Source organism: Haliotis rubra, unplaced genomic scaffold, assembly GCF_003918875.1.
Source record: "Haliotis rubra isolate DU_JTF1 unplaced genomic scaffold, ASM391887v1 Scf396, whole genome shotgun sequence".
In the NCBI taxonomy this organism is placed as follows: Eukaryota; Metazoa; Mollusca; class Gastropoda; order Lepetellida; family Haliotidae; genus Haliotis; species Haliotis rubra.
This window is the reverse complement of record NW_025767075.1, coordinates 739955-767299: the sequence shown is the minus strand read 5'-3', so window position 1 is coordinate 767299 and position 27345 is coordinate 739955. Positions and strand designations below refer to the sequence as shown.

The window sequence follows — 27345 nt, the reverse complement described above, 5'->3', positions numbered from 1 at the left end:
CCTCACCAGATCATCACTGTCCAACGCTCTGACCACCTCACCAGATCATCACTGTCCAACGCTCTGGCCACCTCACCAGATCATCACTGTCCAGCTCTCGGACCACCTTACCAGATCATCACTGTCCAGCTCTCGGACCACCTCATCAGCTCATCACTGTCCAGCTTTCGGACCACCTCATCAGCTCATCACTGTCAAGCTGTCATACCACCTCTGCCTCTCAAAGGTTAGTGATATTGATGACACAATTTTCAGCCAACGTAGCTATTTTCTATCACTCTCTACTACATTCCGTACAACATAATTAATTTTCTCAGCTATGTCAAGAAAACGTTTCCATTTGAACACGAACATGTATAATACAAGTCAATAATTGAAGATGACATCACCTGTCATGTATGTCGTCAGAGACGATTATGTGTGACCTTCAAACAAGAACTTGACGTACCCTTGAAGACCAGGGTTCGAATTTGTCGTCTTGCTTGCCGTAAGAGGCAACTAACGGGATCAGGTGGCCAGACTCGCTGACTTGGTTGACACATGTCATCGTTTCCTTAGTGCGTAGATAGATGCCCATGATAATCTGCTCACATGGCGCGTAGTTTATGGTTGAAAGAAGTATCACTTAGTACCTTAATGGCAGTTCAGTGCTTCAAAAACATGGGTTTAACACTGCCCATGAACACACACGTCATTCTTAATAACATGAGTTGTGCTTGCAACTGACCTGACCATGTTGCTCTGAATCCTTTGCTCGGTTCGTATTCGTTGTAGAGAATACGGTAGTACGTAGCGGACTGCATGATATATCCAGTGTTGTTCCCATACAGTAATTCAAGCGTATTGTCAGAGGCATCAACAACCTGGAATTACAAGCGAACGAATCTCGTTACTGGGCCTCTAACTGTATCTGTAGATGACTCGCCTGTAATCGCTCCGTTGTTAGGCACCAGGTTTCAGCGTCAACAGTAAATATTTCCACAATCAGATCACTTGTATCCGCAGACGAAAGGAGAAAAACTATAAACTCGATAAATGTGACGTTTGACAATAATTATCACCATTCTAAAAACAATGCCAATTAGAAAATGATAAAATGATCGTGTTATAGTTGGGATTACACTTTCTTAGTAAATTACATATTCCAGGACTTTAGTTGGGTTGAGTACAACAGGGGAGTCGAACCCACGTTCCCAGAGTCAGGAACCTAATCGCCAACACACAGAGTCAGTTATCAAACCCGCTCAGTGATCACGGAGCGTCGGGGTAGCCTAGTGGTTAAAGCCTTCACTACTAACGCCGAGGCCCGGGTTCGATTCCCAACATGGGTACAATGTGTGAAGCCCATTTCCGGTGGCCCCTGCCGACATATTGCTGGAATATTGCTAAAAGCGGTGTAAAACTATACTCACTTACTCAGTAATCCCTCTTCCAAATGGATGGAAATCTGACAACTGGCAGTCTAGTTCCTGGACCTGAACCCTGGCCGCACCACTTGACAGCATTACTCGTCCACCTACACTGTTCAGATAAAGCGCGTAGGTGGAGGAACTTACCCTGAGATAGCCCCTCGTGCTCATCTCCTCAAGCACAAGTGTGATGGAGGTTGACCCAGCGTTGATAGTGTATATGCATGAAAGTCGCACCTTTCTGCTGTCCCGGTATTTGGGTGAGGTCATGGAACCTGTGACTGTGTTAAAGTGTCCACCACATCCTTGAGAAGAACCATATACCATATATGTCATCACTGAACTGTGAGACCGCCTCCGTGGTGTAGTGGTTAGAGCGTCCACCCGGAGGAGAGCGAAAGGTCGCAGGTTCGATCCCCGACCGCGTCATACCAAAAGACGTTAAAATATGGTACTTGTTGGTCCCTGTCTGGCGCTCGGCATTAATGGGTACAACAAGGACTGGTCGGCTCGGAGTCAGTATAATGTGTCTGAGTGGGGTATTCATGCTTCACTGCGGCATGGTATCTCAGTGGGCTAACACTATAAAACCAGCTTAAGTCTGGGCTAGTACAAGCAGCCGCACATACACATACACACGCATGCACGTCGTCATATGAGCGAAATATTCTCAAGCACGACGTTAAACCCAATTTCACCTCACCTCACCTCACCTGAACTGTCCTGTGTTAAATCATCAATATCTTATGTAGTTACTCTCTCCTCGGTGACGCCAAAACAGTTGTTCATGTTCTACACATGTGTGTTTTACCTGCTGGAATGGTTTGTTTGGTTAATCAATGTATGATGACACCGGTGAAGATCCGGATTAGAACTGATCTTCATCAACCCATGCTTGTCGTAAGAGGCGACTTATGGGATCGGGTGGTCAGGCTAGCTGACTTGGTTGTCATCGTCTCCCAATTGCGTAGATTGATGCTCATGATGTTGATCACTGGGATATCTTGTCGGTTCTCGATTACTTACAGACCGCCGCCATGTAGCTGGAATATTGCTGAGTGCGGCGTTTAGCAGCCAACGGTCAATACCGCAGCAGGAACTCTGTAATCCTCGTACTTAGTTCGAATCCACTATGCGGCAGCACTGTACTTTTTTCACAAAATTACACGATTTCTAAAACATGTATCATTAAAATACTTAATATGCATTCTTTCTTCACATTTCGCAAAAGTTGCAGGTGTATTGAAGTATGCTTACCCAGTACAGTCAGCTCCTGCCCACAGCGAGGGATCCTAGCTCCTCTTCCACCCATGGAGCCTCTGTAACACTCTGTAACGACCTGCATCTTCCCAAATAATATCGCGAATGACAAACCTAAACAGCCCTGTACCTGATGGTGTTATACTCCCGATGAAGTCTATCCTGACGCCAACTTCTCACTGGCGGCACTGACGTTGTTGTAGTTAGTGATGTGCAGTATGTATTCTCCCGAACTGTTGTTCCACACAGTGAACTCTCTGATTCCAGGCTGTGGCAGATTCCAGGACATAGTGGCATAACCTCCGTACCTGGCGTGTTCCGTTATGGTCTCTGAAACACAAAGATTCAATGAAAGATACATTCACAGAGATATACTCTTAAACTTTGTCGCCCATTAACCTAATACGTTTAACGTCTTCCTATGCTCGAGTACCCTTGTGACTGTCAAACAAAATCAGTTGAGCTGATTTGTTAGAACTGAGTTTCCTACAGTGAAGATGTGCATCGTGGATTGTGTCAGTATAATTGTTCAGACTTTATATTAAACGTGATATACTGTTTGGTAAGTCGACATAGTCGACATAGCCACTCGTCGTATAACCTATTTCCACCGACCCCCATTAAACAACACAAAACTTCAAAGAAAAAATATAAAAATTGCATAATTGGAGGCGGAACATACTTGCCCATACAGCCTTAAATCCTTTTCTTGTGCCCCGGTGATTCGTACGAAACTCAACACGATAGAGGACAGCGGACTGGACGATGTAACCTCGTCTGTTTCCTTTGTAGACGGCTCAAACGATTTCCAGCAGAATCATAGACCTGTGGTTCACAAAGAGATGTCTTCTAATATGGTTACAACATAGAACAGAACCTTCAGTATTTTCTGAAGCCTGGGTCCAGTCCTTGTCATGCACATTAAAGGTCTGAAGTGGATTTTCAGTCACAACGGCCCAGCTGTTCATCACCAGCTGTTCACATATAGTGAACATTTCTACTTACCATATATATATATATATATATATATAAACACGTATCTGCCCAACGGTCAACGGCTCACTTGGTGTATGTCTAATTAAGTAGAAATATGTACTTCAATTGTTGTATGAGAGCGCCGACAATGGTAAACTTCTTGAACATTCGTCATTTTGAAGTACAGCATCAAAGTCGATGCTATCTATATTAACGTGTAAGACCCGTGAAGATCAGAGTTAGAATTGATCTTCAGCAACCCATGCTTGTCGCAAGAGGCGACTAACGGGATCGGGTGGTCTTGCTCGCTGACTGGCTTTGACATTACATGTCACCGTATCCCAATTGCGTAGATCGATGTTCATGCTGTTGTTCCCGAGTTATTCCGGATTGTCTGGTCCAGACTGGATTATTTACAGACCACCGCCATATAGCTGGAATATTGCTGAGTGCGGCGTAGAGCTAAACTCACTCACTCACTAACGTGTAAGTAAAACCTGCAGCATGCACATTCAGATATTTCCACGGATTGTACAACAACATACATACGTGGACATAATCATTATAGTTCTGTATGTTGAACTCTTCAAACACGAGCGTGATCAACGTTGCTCCTGCATCGACGATGTAAGTGCAGTGAAGTTTGTTGCTGTATCTCTGTGGGTAGTTGGGGGACGTGAAGGCGCCGGTGATGCCCGTGAAGTTCCCACCACATCCTGGGGAAGATAACAAGGACACGTGGTTTATTCACGATATAAAGTGCACGTGAGGTTTAGGGTGACGCGTGACGTGAGAGAGAGAGAGAGAGAGAGAGAGAGAGAGAGAGAGAGAGAGAGAGAGAGAGAGAGAGAGAGAGAGAGAGAGAGAGAGAGATACACACACAGAGAAAGACACACAGACAGAGACAGAGAGAGACACAGCGAAGACAGAGAAAGAGACCCAGAGAAAGACGCAAAGAGAACAGACAGAGAAAGAGAGCCACACAGGAGAGAGACAGACGGAGACACACACACAGAGAGATACATTCACAGTGAAACACAGAGAGAAGAGAGAGACATAGAAAGAGACACGTGGAGAAAGACAGAGACACACAGAGGAGAGACACATAGAGAGAGATAGAGAGAGGCAGAGAGAGAGACAGAGAGAGAGAGTGACACACAGGCACACACACGGACATAGTGAGACACAGAGAGAAGAGACAGAAAGAGACACTCAGAGACGAGACACAGAACAAGACACGGAGAGGGAGACACACAGAGAGACACAGTGAGAAGAGACACGGATAGAGACATATATAGAGAGAGAGCCACAGAGAGAGCTACTCAGAGACGAGACACAGAAAAAGACACGGAGGAGAAACACAGAGAGACATAGTGAAACACAGAGAGAAGAGACACAGAGAGAAGGGACAGAGAGAGAAGAGACACAGAGAGAAGCGAGAGAGAGAGAGGGGGGGGAGAGAGAAGAGAGAGAGAGAGAGGAGAGAGAGAGAGAGAGAGAGAGAGAGAGAGAGAGAGAGAGAGAGAGAGAGAGAGAGAGAGAGAGAGAGAGAGAGAGGGACACTCAGAGACGAGACACGGATAGAGACACACAGAGAGATACAGGTAAAGGGAGAGTAAAACTGCTTAACGCCTCATCAGCAATTTTGCAGCTTTACTCGGTGAGCAGTTTGAAGAGAGAATAGAACGTCTGATACGTATTGCAGAACCAAAATCAACAAAATCATTCTCAGCTAAGTTGTACCAATGCTGTCGTACTGGTTACAGCACCCTGCTATGCTTTAAAGTAAAACTGGTTTTCATATGAAATGGACAGTATTCAATAGTCAAATGTAATAAACACGTCACAATTTAATTCTGGACTCACAAAAGTCCAGAAACTCTCCGCACTGTGGGCACTTTCTGACAAGGGATTCGCCCAATTTAACATGCAGTTGTTATGAATATATGCCAAGGATGAAAAATGGACAATGGAATCATGACACAAATTTCAACTCATTTTGACTTAATTCGACTAATTTAGAGCGATGGTAAAAGAAACTGCATTATTTACGGTAACATAGTGCATTGCCGGGAGACCCACATTCACACGATCACCAACCATACCCATTGCTGGTTGAGCCAAACCATTTTCAACTCTTGTTTTCTTAAAATGGTTTTCCCGGGCTATAACTATCAGCACACCCTAATCCGACCATCTGTCATTAATTACCTGTCATGAGCTATCAGTTGTATTGAAAGCTCTCGCCTATTGTTTTCATTACTTAAATGTTTCACGGATAGGTATGTAGTCACTTCAAATTCACTATATGTGCGTGAATGTCCTCTCCGACGTCCTCGCCCACCTATCAACCTAGCAATCTCTGATCCACTTTCTGCTAAATATCAAGACATCTATAACTTCACCTCCTCTCTCCAACCACCTGTCTTCTCAGAGGTCCGCGCGCCTCTCTATTCCTTCATTATGTCACACCATCTCTACCTCCCAACAACTACTGTCTCCTCCGAGGTCCGCGCGCCTCCAGCCACCACCGACCAAACACATCACACACAAGTATAACAACATAAAAAGTCCACTCTAAAAAGTTCAAACCTTAAACCATCTATTGCCCCCTGCCTTACACACCTCAACAATCTGCTATTAACACAACAACTAAACAACATACAACACACACCTCCCATTACAAGCTACATTCACGACATACCTCCTCCCACCGCAGACACCACCCTCGACACCACCCTCAAACAGCTACCTAAAGACACCAACAAAACTAACATCACAAACATCACAAACAACTACATAAACACAAACTACCACACCCATACCTACATACACACAGACGCATCAATCAACCCAAATAAAACCACAGGCCTCGGCATACATGTCCAACAACCCCCTCCCCATTACCACAAATCACCACTACACCAACCACACCACAATAAACACTGCAGAACTAACAGCCATCCCTCACTGCACTTCATTTAATCCCTCCCTCCCAAAAATAATTTCCTTATCCTCACCGATTCACTCTAACTCCATCAAACAACTACACAATATGCACTCAAAATTTCCCTCTCATTCAAGGTCAAGGCCACTCACCTCAGCCAGCTCACTCGCAGCATAAACTACCCAGCCTCGGCCAATGCCTCACTGCCTCCTTCTGCCCTCCCCTCTCCCCACCCCACCCCCACAACCAACTTAACCCCTTTTTCTTTCCTTAAAGGTCACATGCAACGTAAAACACAACTTTGCAGATTATGATACCTTTCGGTATGGACTTACCGGAAACAAAGCGTCAAAATGCAAATTCAACTTATAAAGTTGAAAAATAACGCGATGAAAAACGCGCGAAATCGGAGTTCAAACGTTTCACTAAATTTCCCCAGACTTTCTGGGGAATACGGGTTTCAACAGCTCGGGATGCGCTCATAGCACGTGCGCAGTGAAATAGGTTCGCGCAACTTGGAAGCGGGCTGTCTGGTGAATACTCGGTGGTGAAGGCTTTGGTGTGAGCGATTTCCATAATGTTTTGTTGATATCTCACAGGCGCGAGCTTTTTTGTATGTTATGACAGTAAATAAACTGTTTATATAATTTCATTTGTCTATTTCACCACACGTTCTTCTTACCGAGTCACTTTCTCAGTTCGATACTTAAAAGCAATGTCATTATTTAGAGTTGACACAATTTCTAACTGTGATATAGATATGTCGCTGTCACAGACAAAACTCAATGTCTTGTTTTATTGACACCTGTGTGTCTGCCTGCCTGTCTGCTAATGACAATATTTAATGCACACAGCTGCTATCACTGACCACATGCAATTTGAACTTAACACCAATCAGGCTATACACCTTAAACAAAATGCATTGATTTATGGCCCGAGTTCGGTCTCTGTCACATTATGTAATTACACAGACAGGCAGGTGTGATAGCTGAACACTTGACATGTTATGATGTCTGTGGATTGCAAATGTTTATACACAAAAATGAGCATGTATTTACAAAACCCAACATCTCTATATATACACACACAATAAGCCGTGAGGGCATACGCAAATGAACCAACCGTTACACTTGAGTGCACACCCACCCGCTCTGACTGGGTTCGGTATCCCGGCTGCTTCTGTTTCTTGGCAAGTAAACCGAAGTACACAATACTGCACTTTTGATTTGCAATTGTACGTTTATATATTTTGTTTATATGTTTTTTCATAACCAGCAATCTATATTATATGTCACGAATAAGTGATAATTGTGTTTTTAATTATGTTTGATATTTTGCTGCATGTGACCTTTAATAAAGCCTCCTTATTAAGACAAGCAGCTTATCTGCACTCACAGCTTATCATGCTATACACGTCAACAACTACTGTCTCCTCCGAGGTCCGCGCGCCTCCAGCCACCACCAACCACCGCCACCTCTCAAGCGCCAACCATAACAAACTCCACGGTCAAGGCCGCCCATAGCTCCTCAGTCAAGGCCACTCCAACCAAGCTTACTACTGCCTCTCAAATTACTACACTCGCTCAGCCGGCCTTTCCCTCCTTCAATGACCCCATACCACCCCACACCCGTTTAACCCCTTTTTCTTTCTTTTACCCATTATTTAATTATAAACAGCTTAACTGTTTCCAAAACAAGCTCCCACTATTCTATACAATTCTCACCCCCACCCCAAACCAACCCCTTTATATCTATCAGTTTTGTTATGTTTCTCATCTCTTCTCAAACTACATTATTTTTCTTTTCCCTTCATAATCACGGCTTTTTATTTATTATCATGTTTGTGGCCGTTTTCATTCAAAATTCACTTAACGTAACACCCCATGATTTACATTTTGGGAGTATGGTGGTTTATCCCTTATTATATACATATTAATTATTACTTTAGCTCCCACCTACCCCGTCGGCGACATTGGCTACAGCCAGAAGCCGACGTTAAACTCATAATCATCATCATATGTAGTCACTAGGCACTTAAACATTAGAAGTAATGCCATGGAACAACTTATCTAACTACAGTATGACTGATATTGTATAGTAGATGATTTGAGAATACAGAAGCAATGAAAAGCATCGTTTTTGACCGCCAAGGGCATAACACTGGCGACCCAGTTCAGGATCGAGTGATGACTTAAAATATTGTCAAAAATGCCGCTTCGCAACAATCTGCGAATGATCCAGACTTCTATCATTTTATCGGATATGGCTTCACAGGTGAGGTGAAATTGGGTTTAACGTCGTGCTTGAGAATATTTCGCTCATATGACGACCTGTATGGCTTCACAGAACAACACAAAGGTACTACCTTGTGTTGGAAACTGTATCTGACATACTGCTTCAATGATACAGTGATTCCTGAAACAGAACAGAAATCACAGCAAGATAAGTATCAGTACAGTAGCTTATTTATTAATTTTTAACGTACAACATGCAAAATAACTCAGTGCAATTGGAAATGTGGATCGTCAATGGTATGCGTGTACACACAGATAATATCAAAACATACACGTCGGAACAGTCAAAATTAAGAAATTGTTGAATATGAAATATTACTTTTCATTTGTAATTCTTGTAACATAACCAGTTTTGGGAGAGCTTTAACTGTATTGAAATTTGTCTTGTCAATCCGATTGACATTCGCCAATAACCACTTCCAAATAAAATAAATAGTCTATGCTGCTTCAGAACAAATAAAGGTCAATTAGGAGCCCCAACTGGGTAATTAAGGAAAGAAGTCAATACACTGTCACTTCCAGCCCAGGACGTCACGCGTCACCACAAAGGATAAAAAAACATCAAAACTGTGTTTTTATTCTACGTGACACTGGTATGTCGTCATAGTATTCATTGGTGAATACATTCTATCGTGGGCAACCCCACACTTGCGAGGTGTACCTATCCAGGTTCGCATGTTTCGTTTTAATATTTTGTGATCATTTCTTTGTAATTCCCTGTTTGCCTGTCACGGCTTTTCTTCGCCCGAGGTTTTAGGGAGTACCCCCACGTCCCACAAACCCCTATTTAAATGGAAAAATGAAGCAATTCCACATAAATACACATGCAAAGTACACACACAATATGGCAATAATAACACTGAGACCATTCTGATTTATTGAGCAGAGTAAGATAGGCACTATTTTGCCGATTCTGCCACTTTTGCACTTTACCTTTTACCTGAGGCGTGCAGATTCTTGGTACTTTTCAGTATTTCATTTATTTGTTTAGATTGGTTATTTTGGTGTTTTAACGGCTGGGGCCCGCTGAGTGAGTATATTATAATAATTTTATTTTTATTGTGTTGTTTAACGAGCTGGATATTAATGGGATGAACTGATAGTAATGAAAACTTATAAGAAGATATTGTACCTCAACATACAAACCTACCCTGATAGCTCTCTATCGTCACTCATGTCAATCCATTGTGATTGTTGCAGTCCTCCTGTACATCCTGTATATATAAGCAAGTTGGGTTTTTTATTTAGGATTTATTATTGCTAAACACACATTTAACCGAGATGAAGAAGGGGGTCTCCAATTGCCTGTTCGCTGCTTTAAACACCTGCAAATTTATTCCATGTATGTTTTTGCTCTCATAAGTTAGACATCCCATTTGTCAGACACGCCAATTATCAGACAACTTTGGATCAATCAGGAGTGACTGTGATTACAACCTAGTTTTACCCACTGACGTAATAGACCTATCCCATAGACTAACGAGATGTTTTCATATTAGTGGTTAGTGGTATATTTTAACACTAATTATGAGTTTGTTACTTTTTGTGCATAAATACTTTGATCAGAATACTAATGTTTATTGACTTCGGCTTTTCACAGTTTGTGTTCATAATGCTCACTTTGATCAAATCAGGACCATGACTTCTCCCACTTTGTGTTCATAATGTTCACTTTGATCAAAACAGGATTATAGATTTCCCATTTAATTAATTGAGTTACTCCCAGAGGAACAGAGGTTACGACGCTCTGTTGGGCTTCCTCTGCTCCCCTATGAATAACTGACAAGAAACTTGAAACCAAGATCGAGTAAACAGTTAAAACATAAACTCAATGAAGCTGCAAGTTTGCACCTAAAACAATGTAAAAATCAAAACAACACAGATATTTAATAAGAATAAATAACCATCACTAAACTATCGATAGTCACACATACTAGCGATGCATCGATAGTTTTTCATTTCTACCATCGATCAATTGCTTTCGGAATAATTGCAATTCATTAGAGCCCTATTGATTATATCGCTAAATATAGTCTTATGCACATAACTTTGGATCAATCAATTACCCAATAAAGGTAACAGTGCAGTGTACCTGAGTGCAACCAACCATAACTTTTGTTGATTTAACGTGTCTGACAAATGGGACGTCTAACTGATCGGAGGACACCAGAGAGTAAGTTGCATGCAATATTTTTAATATGAATGAATGAATGAATGAATGAATTGTTTATTAACGTGTCACGCATAAAATTACAAGGTATACACACAATAAATATACAAAGATAAAATAGATTATGCAGGGCCTCAATAGGACGAAGAGACACGGTATAAAACTGTAAAATATAACTTATTTCAATAAGATAAAATAACCGTACAGTACAATGTATATATAAGGTACATAAAATTGTAAAATATTTAATAAATAATGACTAGATAGAATTAATTGAAATATTCTTAAAACATTTACGACGATAAAACATCTTAAAACACATTAAACCTAAGTTAGATAAGAAAGCAGTAGAAGATAACAAAAAAATAAATTTAAAATCTAAAGTATTACAAGTAAAAGATGTGTTACTGAATATATTAGGTAATACAGTAAGACGTATGTCCTCATAAAAAGGACACTGTAAAAGAAAATGTTTTTCGTCCTCAACACATGAATGGCAACAGTATTTACATATTCTCAGATCAAGTGGGGTAGGAGGGGTACTGTAACGGCCCGTTTCCACTTCTAGTTTTAAAGAGCCACAGCGTAACGAGGCAAGTATGGAACGCTTGAAACGTGGGAGATTGAGGTAGGGTTCGGTTTTAAAGTAGTTTTAAAGTTCTGTATGTTCTCAGCTTTGGTAATGCCTTAACTTTTTCCTGCCAACAATTCACGTCGATTTCTTTGAGGCGAGCAGTGATCGTATGGATTATCCAGCTTGTACTTCTGTCGGTCCTGTTTAAAAGTCCACTTAGTTCAAATTCATTAAAAACTTTTAAAACTCTGTTTTCCCATGATTTACTAAAACGCTTGGACCATGCATGAACCGTTGCTGAGAGTGATCCTTGTGGCTGTCTCTCGAGACGACACCACAGTCGAGCTGCCTCTATATACACTCTGTGCTGTGGGTCAGGCCAGCCCATGTCCCCCTGACGGCGATGTTGGGCGTGTTGCGTGACACCCCAAGGAAAGCTCTTGCTGCGCGGCTGTATAGTGTACATCTCCTGGTACTTGTTCACTCCCCAGATTCCAAAACAGTAGCTTAAAACTGGCTGTACAAGACTGTCGAATAATCGAGTAAAGACGCTGAAGTGCATGTCGCCACATGTGTTGTATTTATGGAGAAGGAAGCCTAGAGCCCTTGAAGATGACTTGATAAGTTCTTTAACAGCTAGTCTCATGTCACAGTGTTCATTCAGCCATATCCCCAGGTACCTGTAACTGTCAGCGTACTCAATCTCCATATCCCCACATCGAAACACTTGAGTGCACATTGTTGAACTTTTCTGTCTGAAGAGAAGAACTTTAGTTTTCTCCTTGTTAATCTTGAGTCTCCACTTTGCACTCCAAGCATGTAAGATATCTAGCAGTTGTTGTAGTCCGTTAGCATCAGGGGATAACAGTACAATATCATCTGCGTAGAGCAGTACAGAGACGTTGACGTCATCGATCTGCACACCACAATTAGCCGATTTCAGTTCATTAGCCAGGTCGTTGATGTAGATGGAGAACAAGGTCGGCGAGAGTACACAGCCTTGCTTTACGCCCGAGTCCACTGGGAACACACCGGTGCTGAACTGGTTAACTTTAACAGAGCATGTGACGTTATCGTAGAGGGACCTGATTGCTGCTAATAGGTTTCCTGTGACACCATATTCCATCAGCTTGAACCACAATAAGTCTCGGTTGATTGAATCGAACGCTTTTTTAAAATCAATAAAACATGCAAATGTTTTCTTTTTTGTATTTTTTCTGTTGTTAACGATGCTGTGAAGTTTATACACGTGGTCCACACACGACCGTCCCTTTCGAAAACCATTCTGCTCATCAACCAACAGGCCTTCAGATTCTAAAAATGAGGATAGTCTGTGGTTTATGACGTCGGCATATATCTTTGATGGGATCGATAAAACAGTAATGGGTCTGTAGCTATAGGGGTCTCTTGGATCTGTTTCTTTGCTTGACTTTGGAATCGGTGTTATCGTTCCTCGACTCCATATCTCAGGTATGTCACCACTGTTAAAACTGTACTTAATCATTTTATACAAGAGTTCAATACAAACTTCGTTCTTGAGTACAGATGAAGGGATATTGTCTAGACCGGCTGCTTTGTTCAATTTAGCCCTCTCGATTGCTTTTCGTACCTCCTCTATGGTAATTTCAGAGTTTAAAACGGTTGAGTAACTTGTATTCAGATCCATATTATTCAATTCATCTTTAATATGCGTTAGATGTTCATCATCGAAACCAGAGTTGTCATCCTGTGCTTGATATAAGTGTCTGTAGTCACTCTCCCATCGCTGTAGGACAGCATCAGTCTCAGTGTTGACACTTCCGTCGCCGTCAATTACCGCCATAGGAATGTTTGTCTTCCGGTCGTTGGCTGTTCCAAGTTTTCCCAGTTCCTTCCAGAAGTCACGTGACGAGTCGTGCAGCATCTCCGAGAGATTATCCTTCTTCAACTGCTGGTATCTCCGCTTAGCCTGTCTCAACATTTTGTTAAACAGTTTACGTTCACAGCAGAACTCGTGCTTCAACCTATCCTTCTCCTGTTTCGATCCTTTGAATCTAAGCCAGCTTCTTTCTTTCACCGACACTGCAGAAAACCTGGCATCTAGTTCATCATTCCAGTATGGCTTGGTTTTACAGCGCTTAGCCTTGTGAGAGTAAGGTCCGTTTGGGATTCGTTTGCTGGGTAACTTTTCCTTCATTTCCGACTCGAGTAACTGTGTGAAGTGACCATAGGCTGTGTTGATATCTCCGCTTGCTAGAGCTGATTCAATCAGACCAATTGTTATGTCCACTTGAACTGCAGCGTTGGAGTCATTGAGGAAAGATTCAGGAATGTCCGATGTTATATAACGAGTGTTCCCACATCTTGTAACTTTCTCACATTTATCTGGTTTCTCGCCTGTCAAATCTAAGTCAATAGTCCACTCCAGTAAACTGTGATCCGGTGTCTTTTCACATGCCTCAAGATTGAATGATCTTTGAACATCAGAAACTAGTCGAACATTAAAATCAACACACCATGATAATTGCTCATATTGCACTAATACATAGTCAACAACTGATTTTCCGCGATATGAAACATGAGTAATGTCTCGGGTACCGATCTTTCCATTTAACATACATATAATTGTGTTAGTCATGAAGTCGATCAAAAGGTTACCGTGACCGTTCTTAACCTCGTCGATTGCAGTGCGTGCTCATGGGTCACACGTGATCCACCCCGCGATGAAGTCCGTGCAGCTCGCGCATCTCGCATTAAAGTCACCGCACATGAAGTACAACCGACCAAGTACAAGATTTTGATATTGACACACATGCTCGTGCAAAGTGTTGAAGAACTCCTCTGAGTCACAAGGTCGTGTCGACCTTTCAGGGGGCAGATAGCATACACAAACACAAAAACACCAAATCAGTAGTTTTAGAGGAAAATTTGAGCCATAAAATGTCTTCTTCAGTTTGATCTAACACAGTCACATCAAAACACTTTAAAAGTCATTTTTTAACAAAACACCAACACCTCCAGACCCCTCTTCGCATGTACATGCCTGGTTGACCTGTTATTACCGTACCACTGATAACCTTCACAACATGTTAAAACATCATTAGGGTTTAAAAACGTTTCACATACAGCAAAAACATCGTAGTTACAAGATTCAATAACTGATTTTCTAAAATAGGAATTGTCATTGTCTTTAATTGAGAATCCACCCACGTTCCAGAATCCTAGACGGGCACACCTCTAATGTTTATGTTGAGAGTTGATTTTCATCAACCTACCTCCTCTCACAGTGAAAGTTTTGTCCTTGCCCAGTTCACGGAGTAGCGTTCTCAGGTTAGCCTCCGATTTTTTAGCCTCTATAGGAATGTCATGTTCGATATACACTCTATCATAATGTTTGCTATTCTTGAGTTTGGATTTGTTTTTGAACACTTGTGATTTCTGTTCAGGCGAACTCAGAGTTGCTATCACAACGCCAGGGTATTTCCCGGTCCCTCGTTTTTCTTTCCTCACAGCATTCTTCACAAACACATCTTTAAGTTTAAGTTCATCTCTAATGAGGCCAATGACTTTACCTTTGGTGATTGCGCTGTCTTGTAGTTCCTTGGCGTCTTCATGCAGGTTCTTGATGATGATGTTACACTCCCGTGTGTCGTCTGCTAGCTTCCCGCCCTTTACCGCGCTGGCGTAGGTAGTCTCCATCTTGGATAGATTGGAGTGTAGTTTGTCAATCTCTCCCTGAAACTCGTCTCTCACTTTTTGTAGTTCACACGTTATCGTTAATTTCAACTTTTCATCAATCACCTTTTCTAGATTCTTGGTTATTCTTTCCTCTAAGTTCACTTCAAGTCTATCAATTCGTGAGTTCACAGATTCAAATTGTTTAGTCATATTTGATAGAAGATCGGAAAATAGGTTCCGAACGCTAGATTCCGTACATATAGAGTCTTCTTTGAGAGCAGCTTGACCCGAGTTACAACTCACTGTTTGTTGTGTTGACACGTCGGACCGTCTCGCTTCGTTGGGCGCCATTACTGTCGACACGTAGCTTTCGGCTTCTGTGTAATCTTCTCGGAGTTTTTTCTGCAAGTTGTCGTCGTCGTTTTCATCTCGATGTCGCTTTCTGATGGTTTCTACATCAATAGTGGACATTGTTTCACCACCTTTTGAGTACGATCGACTATTATTTATAGCATAAACCAAGAGAAATCTTATGATTTGAGAGAGCTTTCAAAATCGTGGCCTGCTCGCTCCGGACATGCGCAGTGCGTGATATCTGATTACTTCGGTCTGAACATGGACGCCAATAATTCTAGTATAAGGGATGACACTGATCATTTCTCAATCATTACAGTTACGTGAAAAGCATCAAGGAAAAATTCCAAAGACATTCCAAGTTGATTGAGTGAGTTTGATTTCAGGCAATGTCGCGACAGGGGACAACTGTTACAGGCTTCCAACATCTAGGGCATCGAGCGAGCGAGCGTCTAAACAAAGCTACACAGGGTCATGTACTCCATGTTCGAAGATTTACCAATCTTCAATCCTTTCCGTTTCCTACTTTCAGACTGATTTGATATCCATGTACCATAAGTTGATAATATACTGGATAAAGTAAGAGAGTGTGTACCTTAAGTAGGAAGAGGAGAGCAAAAGAAACTAGGACAGGGATTTTATTCGTTAAAATGGCGTTTTTTGTATATTTGTGAAGAATTGTGAAGTGTCACTACGAAGAGTAATTGAGCCTATTCAGCAAATAACACGAAGTATTTATTTATTTAATATCTGCTCATGATGGTCAGTAAAATGTTAAAGCTTGTCATAGTCTTAACATAAAAGAACATGTTTTAATTCTGGTTGCGCGTGTAAGCGATATGTGCTGACAAGCTCCGGCCACGCCCATAGAAATCTACTTACATCGTCTAACATTTCAATTGAAGGACCATAATATATGCTTTAATTAAGGCATTACAGCACTCCATACCAGCATTTGCTATTCGGCTAATAACACAAAGGTTTTTACTTATTCAATGTCTGCTCACAAAGGACAGTATAATATTTACGTCTATCATAGTCTTAACATAAAAGAAACCTGAAACAAAATGTAGATTCAATAATATGAGATTGAGTCCTGTCAAAGAACCAGCCTACAGAAAATACCTTTGCTTCACATTACAAATACATGGCGTGATATTTATCACGAAATTCTTTTGGTCTTTCATTTCAGGCTATAGTGCTTGTAAGCAGTTTTAGGTATTCACAAAGCACTGTCGATCCTGGTAAACCGAGAACGTAATCCATCGAAAACTGAGACTTTGCCACGCGTAGCATCAGCGGTGAGACGTGGCAGAAGGATACACTCTGAATTCAGCAATAAAACAACTTGAGACATTCCTTGTTTGGCAGCCGTTCCAAGGGCACCTACGAATATCACGATGAGTCTTTGGTTCTTTCTGTTGGACAATAGAAACATAATCCTGTCTGTTCATGTGATTCTTGGAGTTGTTACGTGTCAGCCTGAGGCAAGAGATGGGTGGTCAAAGGACTCTGAGTAATCTCAGGGAAATGACGTCAAGTTGTGTCAGATGAAATCTTTCAAACATGGCCACACTCAACTACACGCGACTTGAAGGAGACAGTACAAGGGCATGTGTATGTAAGTAATATGCATCTAATTAGTCACATTTTCAAAAATTCAGAAAGCATGAGTGAGTGAGTAAGAGTTAAGATTTACAGTGACACAGGCAATATGTCAGTAATACTGTGACAAAAAACATGACATATCTTTAAGGATAAATACAGTTGAATGAAAAAACTAAAGACGGTAAAACAACTAGAATGTCACAGAAAATGAAGTTAAAACTTGTGTTTCTCTCTGAAACTTGATTTCTGTACACAACAATAAAATATTAACGGGGCAAAAGAACTGACGATTGATCACCACAATTGTGACCTTAGGGACTTAACAGTGCAACCTGCATGGACTCTTTAAATATATAGTCATGAGTATATATTTGAAATGGACAATACCACATCGTCGCACATTGAGCTCTTCAAAACTGGACTGAAAACCCATCTAGGGTGTAAATTATGAATACCTACTGAGGTGTCAACATTGATATACAGATACATTTTCTAGTTCAATGTTAATAGCAGTTATGGGAAGTGTAATGTTCATTCCTAACGAATGTTTATTGTACAAAGAAGGGATTAAATAGAGGATTAAAACATGGTTGGACACATTAGAATTAGGAGAAGTTCGATAAAATGAAACACCTCGAAAGGTGAGGTTGGCATACGTCATGAACGTCCCTCTTGTAATTTGCAATTTTCGAGCCCAAAGGAAGCAAACCACTAGCCAATGTCAATGCATATGAGAGAAAGTAATATAATATATATCCATAGGTATTATGTGTGGGTTGGGGTGGGGAGGTGACAACCAAGTGGCATTTCCAGGTGAAAAAGTAACGGAATAAATTGTCACATTTTCTCCTAATTTCTCTTCATCAACTGTTTCTTCCTTGGCATCAAATCCAAAATCCCCTACTCTTTTAATGGTATATAAGGAGTTATTGAGTTTAGTTTTACGCCGCACTCAGCAATATATATGCCGAGGTATATAAGGAAGGGTGAGTGGGTTTAGTTTTACGCCGCGTTTAGCAATATTCTAGGAATATCACGTCGGGGACACCAGAAATGAGCTTCACACATTGTACCCATGTGGGAAATCAATCAGGGTCTTCATCGTGATGAGCAAACGCTTTAACGACAAGGCTGCACCACCACCCCTATCAGGAAGGGACTCGACCACAAAGTTGTGTATAAGGTTGGTGTTATTAGTCGTAGAATTCAGTCGAGAGGGAGGCTTTTACTATTTTACTACTGCATGCCTATGTTTTTATTTGTCAACAGGTTCAAGCTGCCTTCATAGCCGACAAAAAGTGCGATCTAGTCAGGAGATACTTGTTCAATCGAACTGGAAACGCTGTCTTCCCAAAGGTTGGTTGAACGAATTTTACACACATGTATCAATAGCGGATGCAACGTTGGCTGTTTCTTCAGACTTATAATTTTGTTCCACCTGTCCGACCCTTCACCTTCAGTAACATAACGTAGTGATCAGGAATTGTACTTTTATAGTAGGAATTTGGAGTGGATATCTGGTCGGATTAGGGGTGTATCAGTGAGTCATGAGAGGAGTGTACCAGTGTGTGGCGTTGATGAGATTTTGGCGTGCCATGAAAAAACCTACTCACAAAGGACGTGAACAGTTCTGTACCACATCTTTAGAATTGAACAAAATGGATGAAGTGTGAAGGATATTTAGAGAAATGCCATCATTACAACTGAGCGGAGTATCTTCCGGCATCATTGGTATTTCTGCTTTATGATGCCCACGCAACATGCATTCCGTCACCCCTTTTCCTTAAGTGTGTCTAAGTAAGTCAGTTCAAAAATAGATTACTCGTCACCAAACGGTATGTATAATGTTTATTATAAGCCCCATCAGACGAGTGCTTCAGTCAACCTTACGTTGTTTTGTGATACAATAATAATGTTAAAGTTACTGCTAAACTTTGAAGCATTGTGTTCAAAAACTATATATATTGATCTTACAATCATGAAACTTTGACATTTCTTTAAAAAAACGTATCTACATCAGGGAGGAAGTTCTACCCTTCGAATACCAAACAACGCAGACAAGATCGGAAACACAGACCCGGAGATCGGAAACACAGGCCCGGAGATCGGAAACACTGGCCCAGAGATCGGAAACACAGGCCCGGACAGATCACATTACATGAGGCCTGCAGGGAGGGTGACCTGAGACGGGTGCGACACTTTCTGTCTGCAGGTGAGGTTGACATCAATAATCGAGACAGTGAGTACGGAATGACACCAGTGATGCTGGCAGCACGCGGGGGACATTTGGATGTGTTTCTCTTACTTGTAACACATGGATGTGTTTTGTCACCTGTTGCTGTGGACGGCAACAACATTCTTCATATGGCCTGTTATGGTGGAAATATTGCGATAGTTAAACATATCGTGTCACTTGACATCGTGGATATCAGCAGTAGAGGACAGAATGGGAGGACATGCGTGATGACACTGGCAAACCTTGGACACAATGACGGGTTTACATTTGTTGTTGAAAATGGAGGTGACGTGTCTCTGGCAGATGAAGCTGGGGACAACATCCTTCATATAGCCTGTAAGGGAGGTCATGTGGAAACGGTGACTTATATCCTCTCACAGAGCATTGTGGATGTCAACAGCAGAGGAAAAGACGGAGAAACAACATTGATGATGGCAGCACGGTTGGGGTACAGAGAAGTGTTTGACGAATGTGTGTGTGTTGGAGGCAATATGTACAGCGTCGATACAGGTGGATACAATATCCTACATAAAGCCTGTCTTGGGGGACATGTGGAGATGGTGAAGTATGTCCTCTCGCTGAACATTGTGGACGTGAACAGTAGAGGACACTTTGGTAGGACACCATTAATGCTGGCAGCGTACATTGGGCAAAAGGAAGTATTGGACGTAGTACTCAGTAAAGGTGGTGATGCTTCACTTGTGGACATACATGGGGACACCATCCTGCATCTGGCCTGTCTTGGGGGAAATCTGGAGATAGTGAAGTATGTCCTCTCACAGAACATTGTGGACGTGAACAGTAGAGGACAGTACAATAGGACACCGTTAATGATGGCAGCGCGCAGGGGGCACGGAGAAGTGTTTTACCTAGTATTGCACAAAGGAGGTGATGCTTCGCTTGTGGATAAATATGGGGACAGCATCCTGCATCTGGCCTGTCTTGGGGGAAATCTGGAGATAGTGAAGTATGACCTCTCACAGAAGATTTTTTACGTGAACAGTAGAGGACAGTACGATAGGACACCGTTAATGATGGCAGCGCGCATGGGGTACGGAGAAGTGTTTTACCTAGTATTGAACATAGGAGGTGATGCTTCGCTTGTGGATAAATATGGGGACAGCATCCTGCATCTGGCCTGTCTTGGGGGAAATCTGGAGATAGTGAAGTATGTCCTCTCACAGAACATTGTGGACGTGAACAGTAGAGGACAGTACAATAGGACACCGTTAATGGTGGCAGCGTACATGGGACATACAGAAGTATTGCAGTTACTATTTCACGAAGGAGGTGACGCTTCACTTGAGGACAGAAATGGTGACAACATGTTGCACCTGGCCTGTCTTAGAGGGCATGTGGACATAGTGAAGTATGTTCTTTCTGGTACTCTTGTAGATATTAACGCCAGGAACAAGGACGGGGCTACAGCAGCGACCATTGCCAAGAAAAACACACACATGGACATCTACGATCTCCTTATTAACTACAAGGACTGACATGATTAACATTGTTTAAATAGCATTAAATACAAATGATACATTCTCCACAATTCCGAGTCCTGTTATGTAACGATTATCAAGGTACAACTGGCAAACCCTCGTCGAAAGCAAACACAATTTATGCAGTTTGTTCGAACTTGGAGATCAGAAAACTCCTTATAACCGCTCAAAATACATAGTCTAACCTGACGCATCCGCACATTTCAACTATGGTGAATGACACGAGGTGTATTCAGCACGCTCTATTGTCAACAACGTCAAGAAACCAAACAATTCTCATTCTCAAACGGGTACGACATCTGATCGCCACAGGTTATTTCACATCAAGCATCTAACGCACACCAGCAAATCAAGTCACTGTTAAGTAGACCGGACGCATGCATATTTCATATCAGGGATAAATCTTACTCACTTCGCAACACCAACAAATCAAGTCACTGTTAAGCACACATAACCCATGCATATTTCACATCAGGGACCAATCTTAATCACTTCGCAACACCAGCAAATCAAGTCAGTGTTAAGCACACATAACGCATGCATATTTCACATCAGGGACCAATCTTAATCACTTCGCAACACCAACAAATCAAGTCACTGTTAAGCACACATAACGCATGCATATTTCACATCAGGGACCAATCTTAATCACTTCGCAACACCAGCAAATCAAGTCAGTGTTAAGCACACATAACGCATGCATATTTCACATCAGGGACCAATCTTAATCACTTCGCAACACCAACAAATCAAGTCACTGTTAAGCACACCAACAAACGCACTGCATATTATTTCACATCAGGGACCAATCTTAATCACTTCGCAACACCAGCAAATCAAGTCACTGTTAAGCACACATAACGCATGCATATTTCACATCAGGGACCAATCTTAATCACTTCGCAACACCAGCAAATCAAGTCACTGTTAAGCACACATAACGCATGCATATTTCACATCGGGGACCAATCTTAATCACTTTGCAACACCAGCAAATCAAGTCACTGTTAAGCACACATTACGCATGCATATTTCACATCGGGGACCAATCTTAATCACTTCGCAACACCAACAAATCAAGTCACTGTTAAGCACACATAACGCATGCATATTTCACATCGGGGACCAATCTTAATCACCTCGCAACACCAGCAAATCAAGTCACTGTTAAGCACACATAACGCATGCATATTTCACATCAGGGACCAATCTTAATCACTTCGCAACACCAGCAAATCAAGTGACTGTTAAGCAGAGGACGGATGCATAGACTCGCCAGTATTCCAGCTATATGGTGGCGGTCTGTAAATATTCCAGTCTGAACTAAGCAATCCAGTGATCAACATCACGAGCATCAATCCACGCAATTGGGATACGATGACATGTATCAACCAAGTCAGCGAGGCTGAGCACCCCACTCGGTTTGTCGCCTCTTACCACAAGCAAACCACAAACATTTAAAGGGGTCAGACACGTTATTCGTACTTTTGTCATAGGAGGTTGTAACGCCAAACAGAAACTTTATTTTGTATTATACTCGGTGTCATTATTACTATAGGCGACATTGATCAGCATCTAATGTGTGGCATGCCAGCTCGTGAAGCTACTTGAATCAGAATCAGTAGCTACTTGATAAGTATGTTTATGGTGTTTATAGGGTGTCAGTTAAGAAGTCAACTCCATCACTCTAAGCTGTATTTGACAAGCATCTACAGTAGGGGATATCATACACAACGTTGGTGATGCGTTATCCAGGACTGAATATCGTTCTGTGAAGAACCTGAGCAGACATGTTTTGCAGAGTAGTGTTAGAAGAACCTGCGTGGTTATAAGGACGCACATTTATAAACAAAACAGTGTCTGTCATATATAATGTGTCGCATTCCAACTCGTGAAGCTGTTTATCACTAGCTACTTGATAAGTATTTTTTTTATGTTTCTATGTGTTTTTACATTCAGGTTAGAAGTCAACATAGCCATCACTCTAAGCTGCATTTGACAAGCATCTACATGCAAAGGGACATAATATACAGGGTGGGTGACCCGTGATCCCGGATTTAATCGAACCTAAGCAGACATGTTTCTAGTAGAACCTGCGTGGTTATAAGACCTCACATCTAAAAACAAAACATTGTCTGTTATATCACGCTGTTATATATTATCAATGTCCCATCGTTTCTGTACCAAACATTTTTATATTTTACTTTAAACATTATGGATAATTGTTTAGGGCTCTGAGCATGCATGTACATGGGATGGACTATAGCGCTATATAAATACCTATATAGTAATAATACGTTCTCAGTGCCCTTGGTTTGGTACCTCCTGATCTCTTGGCGCAGATCAGGAGAGTGCCCGCGTTCTTCACCTGGAGCACAGCACATCTGTCACTCTGGGTAATGCAAAAGTCTAAATATTCTCCGGAAAGTTCTTGGTTTAGGCAGCGTTTCCTGGGAGAAGTCCCATTTGCTCTCTGGGCTTATGATGAGCCTTACCAGCCTGACTGTGCCCGGCTTAAAAACCTCATGCTTCGTGAGCCAGTTCAACCCACAACTTGTGACCGCCAGGAATCTTTGCATGAGCAGAATGCTCAAGTAGCAAGAGACCTAAAACTTCAGATGGACGTCCGGGTTATCCTCTCTCCTCTTCCTGGTGCAAACTTTTCCAGAATAGAGCCAATTGGCCCCGACATTTCTTACCCCAATTCTTCTTGTTCCTCCGTTGCACATCTTTCCGAAAATCCTGTTTACATTTTGTTTAATTCTATTCATGAGGAAATTTGTGATCTACCTTTAGAGAAACGGAAGCCAATTAAACAACTAATCGTGTCTTTTCCCAAAAATTAAATTGATTTACTTAATGAAACTATTTCTCTAAAACTTTCTGTGGACTATAAGTTACATGAAGTAAATTGCTGTGTCTATGCTGCTGCCCGAACTTTCACACAGTGTCTAAAAAAACCACCATCCAATGATAACAACAAAAGATCAAAGAAAAATCGGTTTCTTGTAAAACTTACTGAAACTAGAAGAAATATTTCCTGGATAGAGCTCTGCCTTTAAATAAGATCGTCAGGAAACCCAATGTCTAAAAGATATTAAAATTACAGCATAAAACAAAAAGGTACTTCTCCAAATTGTCGATTACTTTAAGGCCAAAATAAAGGTTTTGACTGAGTGAAAGAAAAAATGGGAAGAGAAACCTTCATCAAACAGAATAAACTTTGAGAAATAATGAAAAACACTTCTACAGGCAGCTGAACAGGAACGGTGATGGTGAGCATGATAAACGGCCTCCCGTGGATGCTTATGAAAAGTTATGGAAACAGTTGTGGTCTGTACCCGGCGACTGTAATCTTGAGGCACCATGGTCAGTGATTACGATCATGAAATGCATGAGAAAATAATTTGGTCGTTTCTCTGTTACATATCGCCCGATTGCCTTGCCTGAAAAGTGTCATAAAAAAGTCCAAGTCTAATACAGCTCCAGGGCCAGATGGAATTCGAAACCGGTACTGGAAACTGTTCCCATGTGTCCACACCATTACTTCACTGTTTCAATTCCCTTGTGGACACATGTGATGTTCCTCCATGGTTCTGCAAGTGTCGCACAACCCTCTTCCACAAAAAAAGGAGTCTTGAATGATCCCAAACACTTCCGCCCTATCACATGTTTGAACACTCAATATAAAATCTTCACAGGGTGTTTGACAAACCTTGTGTCATCTTACTGCTCTTGACATAATTTATAGAGGGCAAAAGGGATTTTAGGGGTGCACTTATCAACTTCTTCTACAAAAAAATGATTTGGGAAGAGGCTAAAACATATCACCGCAACCTCTCCGTGTTCTGGATTGACTACAAAAAAAGCATACAACTCTGTCCCTCACGAATGGATTCTGAAATCTCTGCATTGTATTGACCTCCCTGAGCGACTACCTGATTTACTCAAGTCTTTAATGAGTTGCTGGTCGACTCAACTTGCTTTCATTTTGAGTCTTGACATGCATCACTAGAGGATAATCCGATAAATAAATATGTGCAAAAGTAGACGACAAAATTCTATCGTGAAGAGCCTCAACATTAATCAAACCCCAACCTCCAGAATTGATTGGCATATGTAAACGATTAAAAGAGGCACGAGGGTGGTGGGCTCTGTTGTCAGACATGATCCTTCTGGTCAGGCGGTCAAGACTCCAAAGAGCCTTACCAGCCTGACTGTGCCAGGATCACCCGAACCCTCTTTGCTGCAGTTTCATCTTTAATCTGCAAAACATAATAATAATAATTGCTACAGACGCCACATTGGGTGATATACTACACAAGTAGGTATTGCTACAGACGCTACATTGGGTGATATAGTATGCAACTAGGTATTGCTACAGACGCCACATTGAGTGCTATACTAAACAAGTAGGTATTGCTACAGACGCCATATTGGGTGAAATACGACACAAGTAGGTATTGCTACAGGCGCCACATTTGGTGATATACTACACAAATAGCTATTGCTACAGACGCTACATTGGGTGATATAATACACAAGTAGGTACTGCTACATACACCACATTGAGTGATATACTACACAAGTAGGTTTTGTTACAGGCGCCACATTGGGTGATATACTACACAAGTAGGCATTGCTACATACACCACATTGAGTGATATACTACACAAGTAGGTTTTGTTACAGGCGCCACATTGGGTGATATACTACACAAGTAGGTATTGCTACATACACCACATTGAGTGATATACTACACAAGTAGGTTTTCTTACAGGCGCCACATTGGGTGATATACTACACACGTAGGTATTGCTACAGACACTACATTGAGTGATATACTACACAAGTAGGTTTTGTTACAGGCGCCACATTGGGTGATATACTACACAAGTAGGTTTTGTTACAGGCGCCACATTTGGTGATATACTACACAAATAGCTATTGTTACAGACGCCACATTGGGTGATATAGTATGCAACTAGGTATTGCTACAGACGACACATTGAGTGCTATACTACACAAGTAGGTATTGCTACTTATTACCCACGAGGTCAACGTATGGGTAGTATTTTTTCATTCATAACAAACACGTGAATTCATTCATTCTACAATTTAAATGCATTGTGGGAATGTAAACATTGCGAACGTTGCCGTGTCGCTGTTTAATTGTGAGTCGAACTGAGATATTATATCCGTCGAAAAACATAAACGCAATGTTTCCACCAGTGATGTTAGCCGAATGAAGCAACTGGAAACCAAGAAACGAGGTGCTACGGAGTAGTTTACTGTAGGAGGCTGTACGAGGCGACAACTGACATACATCGTGACGTCGGTTACCAAGGCTTTGCCGTTCTCGTTGGAGTTTGCCTGGGGTTTAAGGAGGTAAAATTCAAGAATACAGATTGTGAAGGATATATATTTCGTATAAATAAGTGAGAGCCATCATTAGATTATGATGTAATTAGAACCAATTTAAACTGGTCCTCTGTTCCGATTTAAACTGGTCTGACGGTAAAATGTTACCCGTAAACAAAATGATAAGATCTGCAGTATGTAGAAGTAATTTAAAATATTGCCACACTGAGAGGGTATGAAACCCACAACATTCAAAGAATTGTTATGTCTACCAGTTTTTAATGGTAGTGTATATTTATATTTAGACAGTCGCTAACACCTGAAGAGATGGTTTAAATCTAGCTTGGAAACCGTACAGGAAGCATACCAGTTGACTATATTTTCTTGGTTTTTACGGAAACGTTTCTCTCGTGACGATGTGAATGACATATTGCCGAAGGGAAGATAAATTTTAACTCACTCACTCACTCGTCAATAAGACATCGTTTCTTGTTGGTTACCCAGCCATGCTGGAACTCCTGGTAACGCAGTGGTAATTGTTGCTGATAAAACAACACTCAACAAATCTGTGACACCACAGTCCATCCCCTGCATAGACTATAAACCAACAGATGAATCATTAGATGTGACACCACAGTGCATCCCCTGCATAGACTATAAACCAACAGATGAATCATTAGATGTGACACCACAGTGAATCCCCTGCATAGACTATAAACCAACAGATGAATCATTAGATGTCACACCACAGTGCATCCCCTACATAAACTACAAACCAACAGATGAATCATTAGATGTGACACCACAGTGCATCCCCTACATAGACTATAAACCAACAGATGAATCATTAGATGTGACACCACAGTGCACCCCCTACATAGACTATAAACCAACAGATGAATCATTAGATGTGACACCACAGTGCATCCCCTGCATAGACTATAAACCAAAAAATGAATCATTAGATGTGACACCACAGTCCATCCCCTGCATAGACTGTA

At 41.6% G+C, this 27345-nt stretch overlaps 2 protein-coding genes across 2 annotated transcripts in view; one reads left to right on the top strand and one right to left on the bottom strand.

Annotated features, from left to right (window-relative positions):
• LOC124286934 overlaps positions 1-1771 on the bottom strand; it is a 39291-nt gene extending 37520 nt beyond the window's left edge. Inside the window, exons 1-2 of the mRNA XM_046723389.1 lie at positions 1557-1771; positions 728-863 (exon numbers count right to left, since the gene is read on the bottom strand). Coding sequence (XP_046579345.1) covers positions 728-863; positions 1557-1745 — 325 coding nt within the window. The 5' untranslated portion in view covers positions 1746-1771. The remainder of the gene's footprint in view (positions 1-727; positions 864-1556) is intronic.
• Positions 1772-19498: 17727 nt separating this feature from the next.
• LOC124286938 (ankyrin repeat domain-containing protein 50-like) lies at positions 19499-20980 on the top strand. Its single transcript, XM_046723394.1, has one exon. It carries the CDS (start codon positions 19499-19501, stop codon positions 20978-20980), a length of 1482 nt encoding a protein of 493 aa, XP_046579350.1.
• Positions 20981-27345: the final 6365 nt, after the last annotated feature.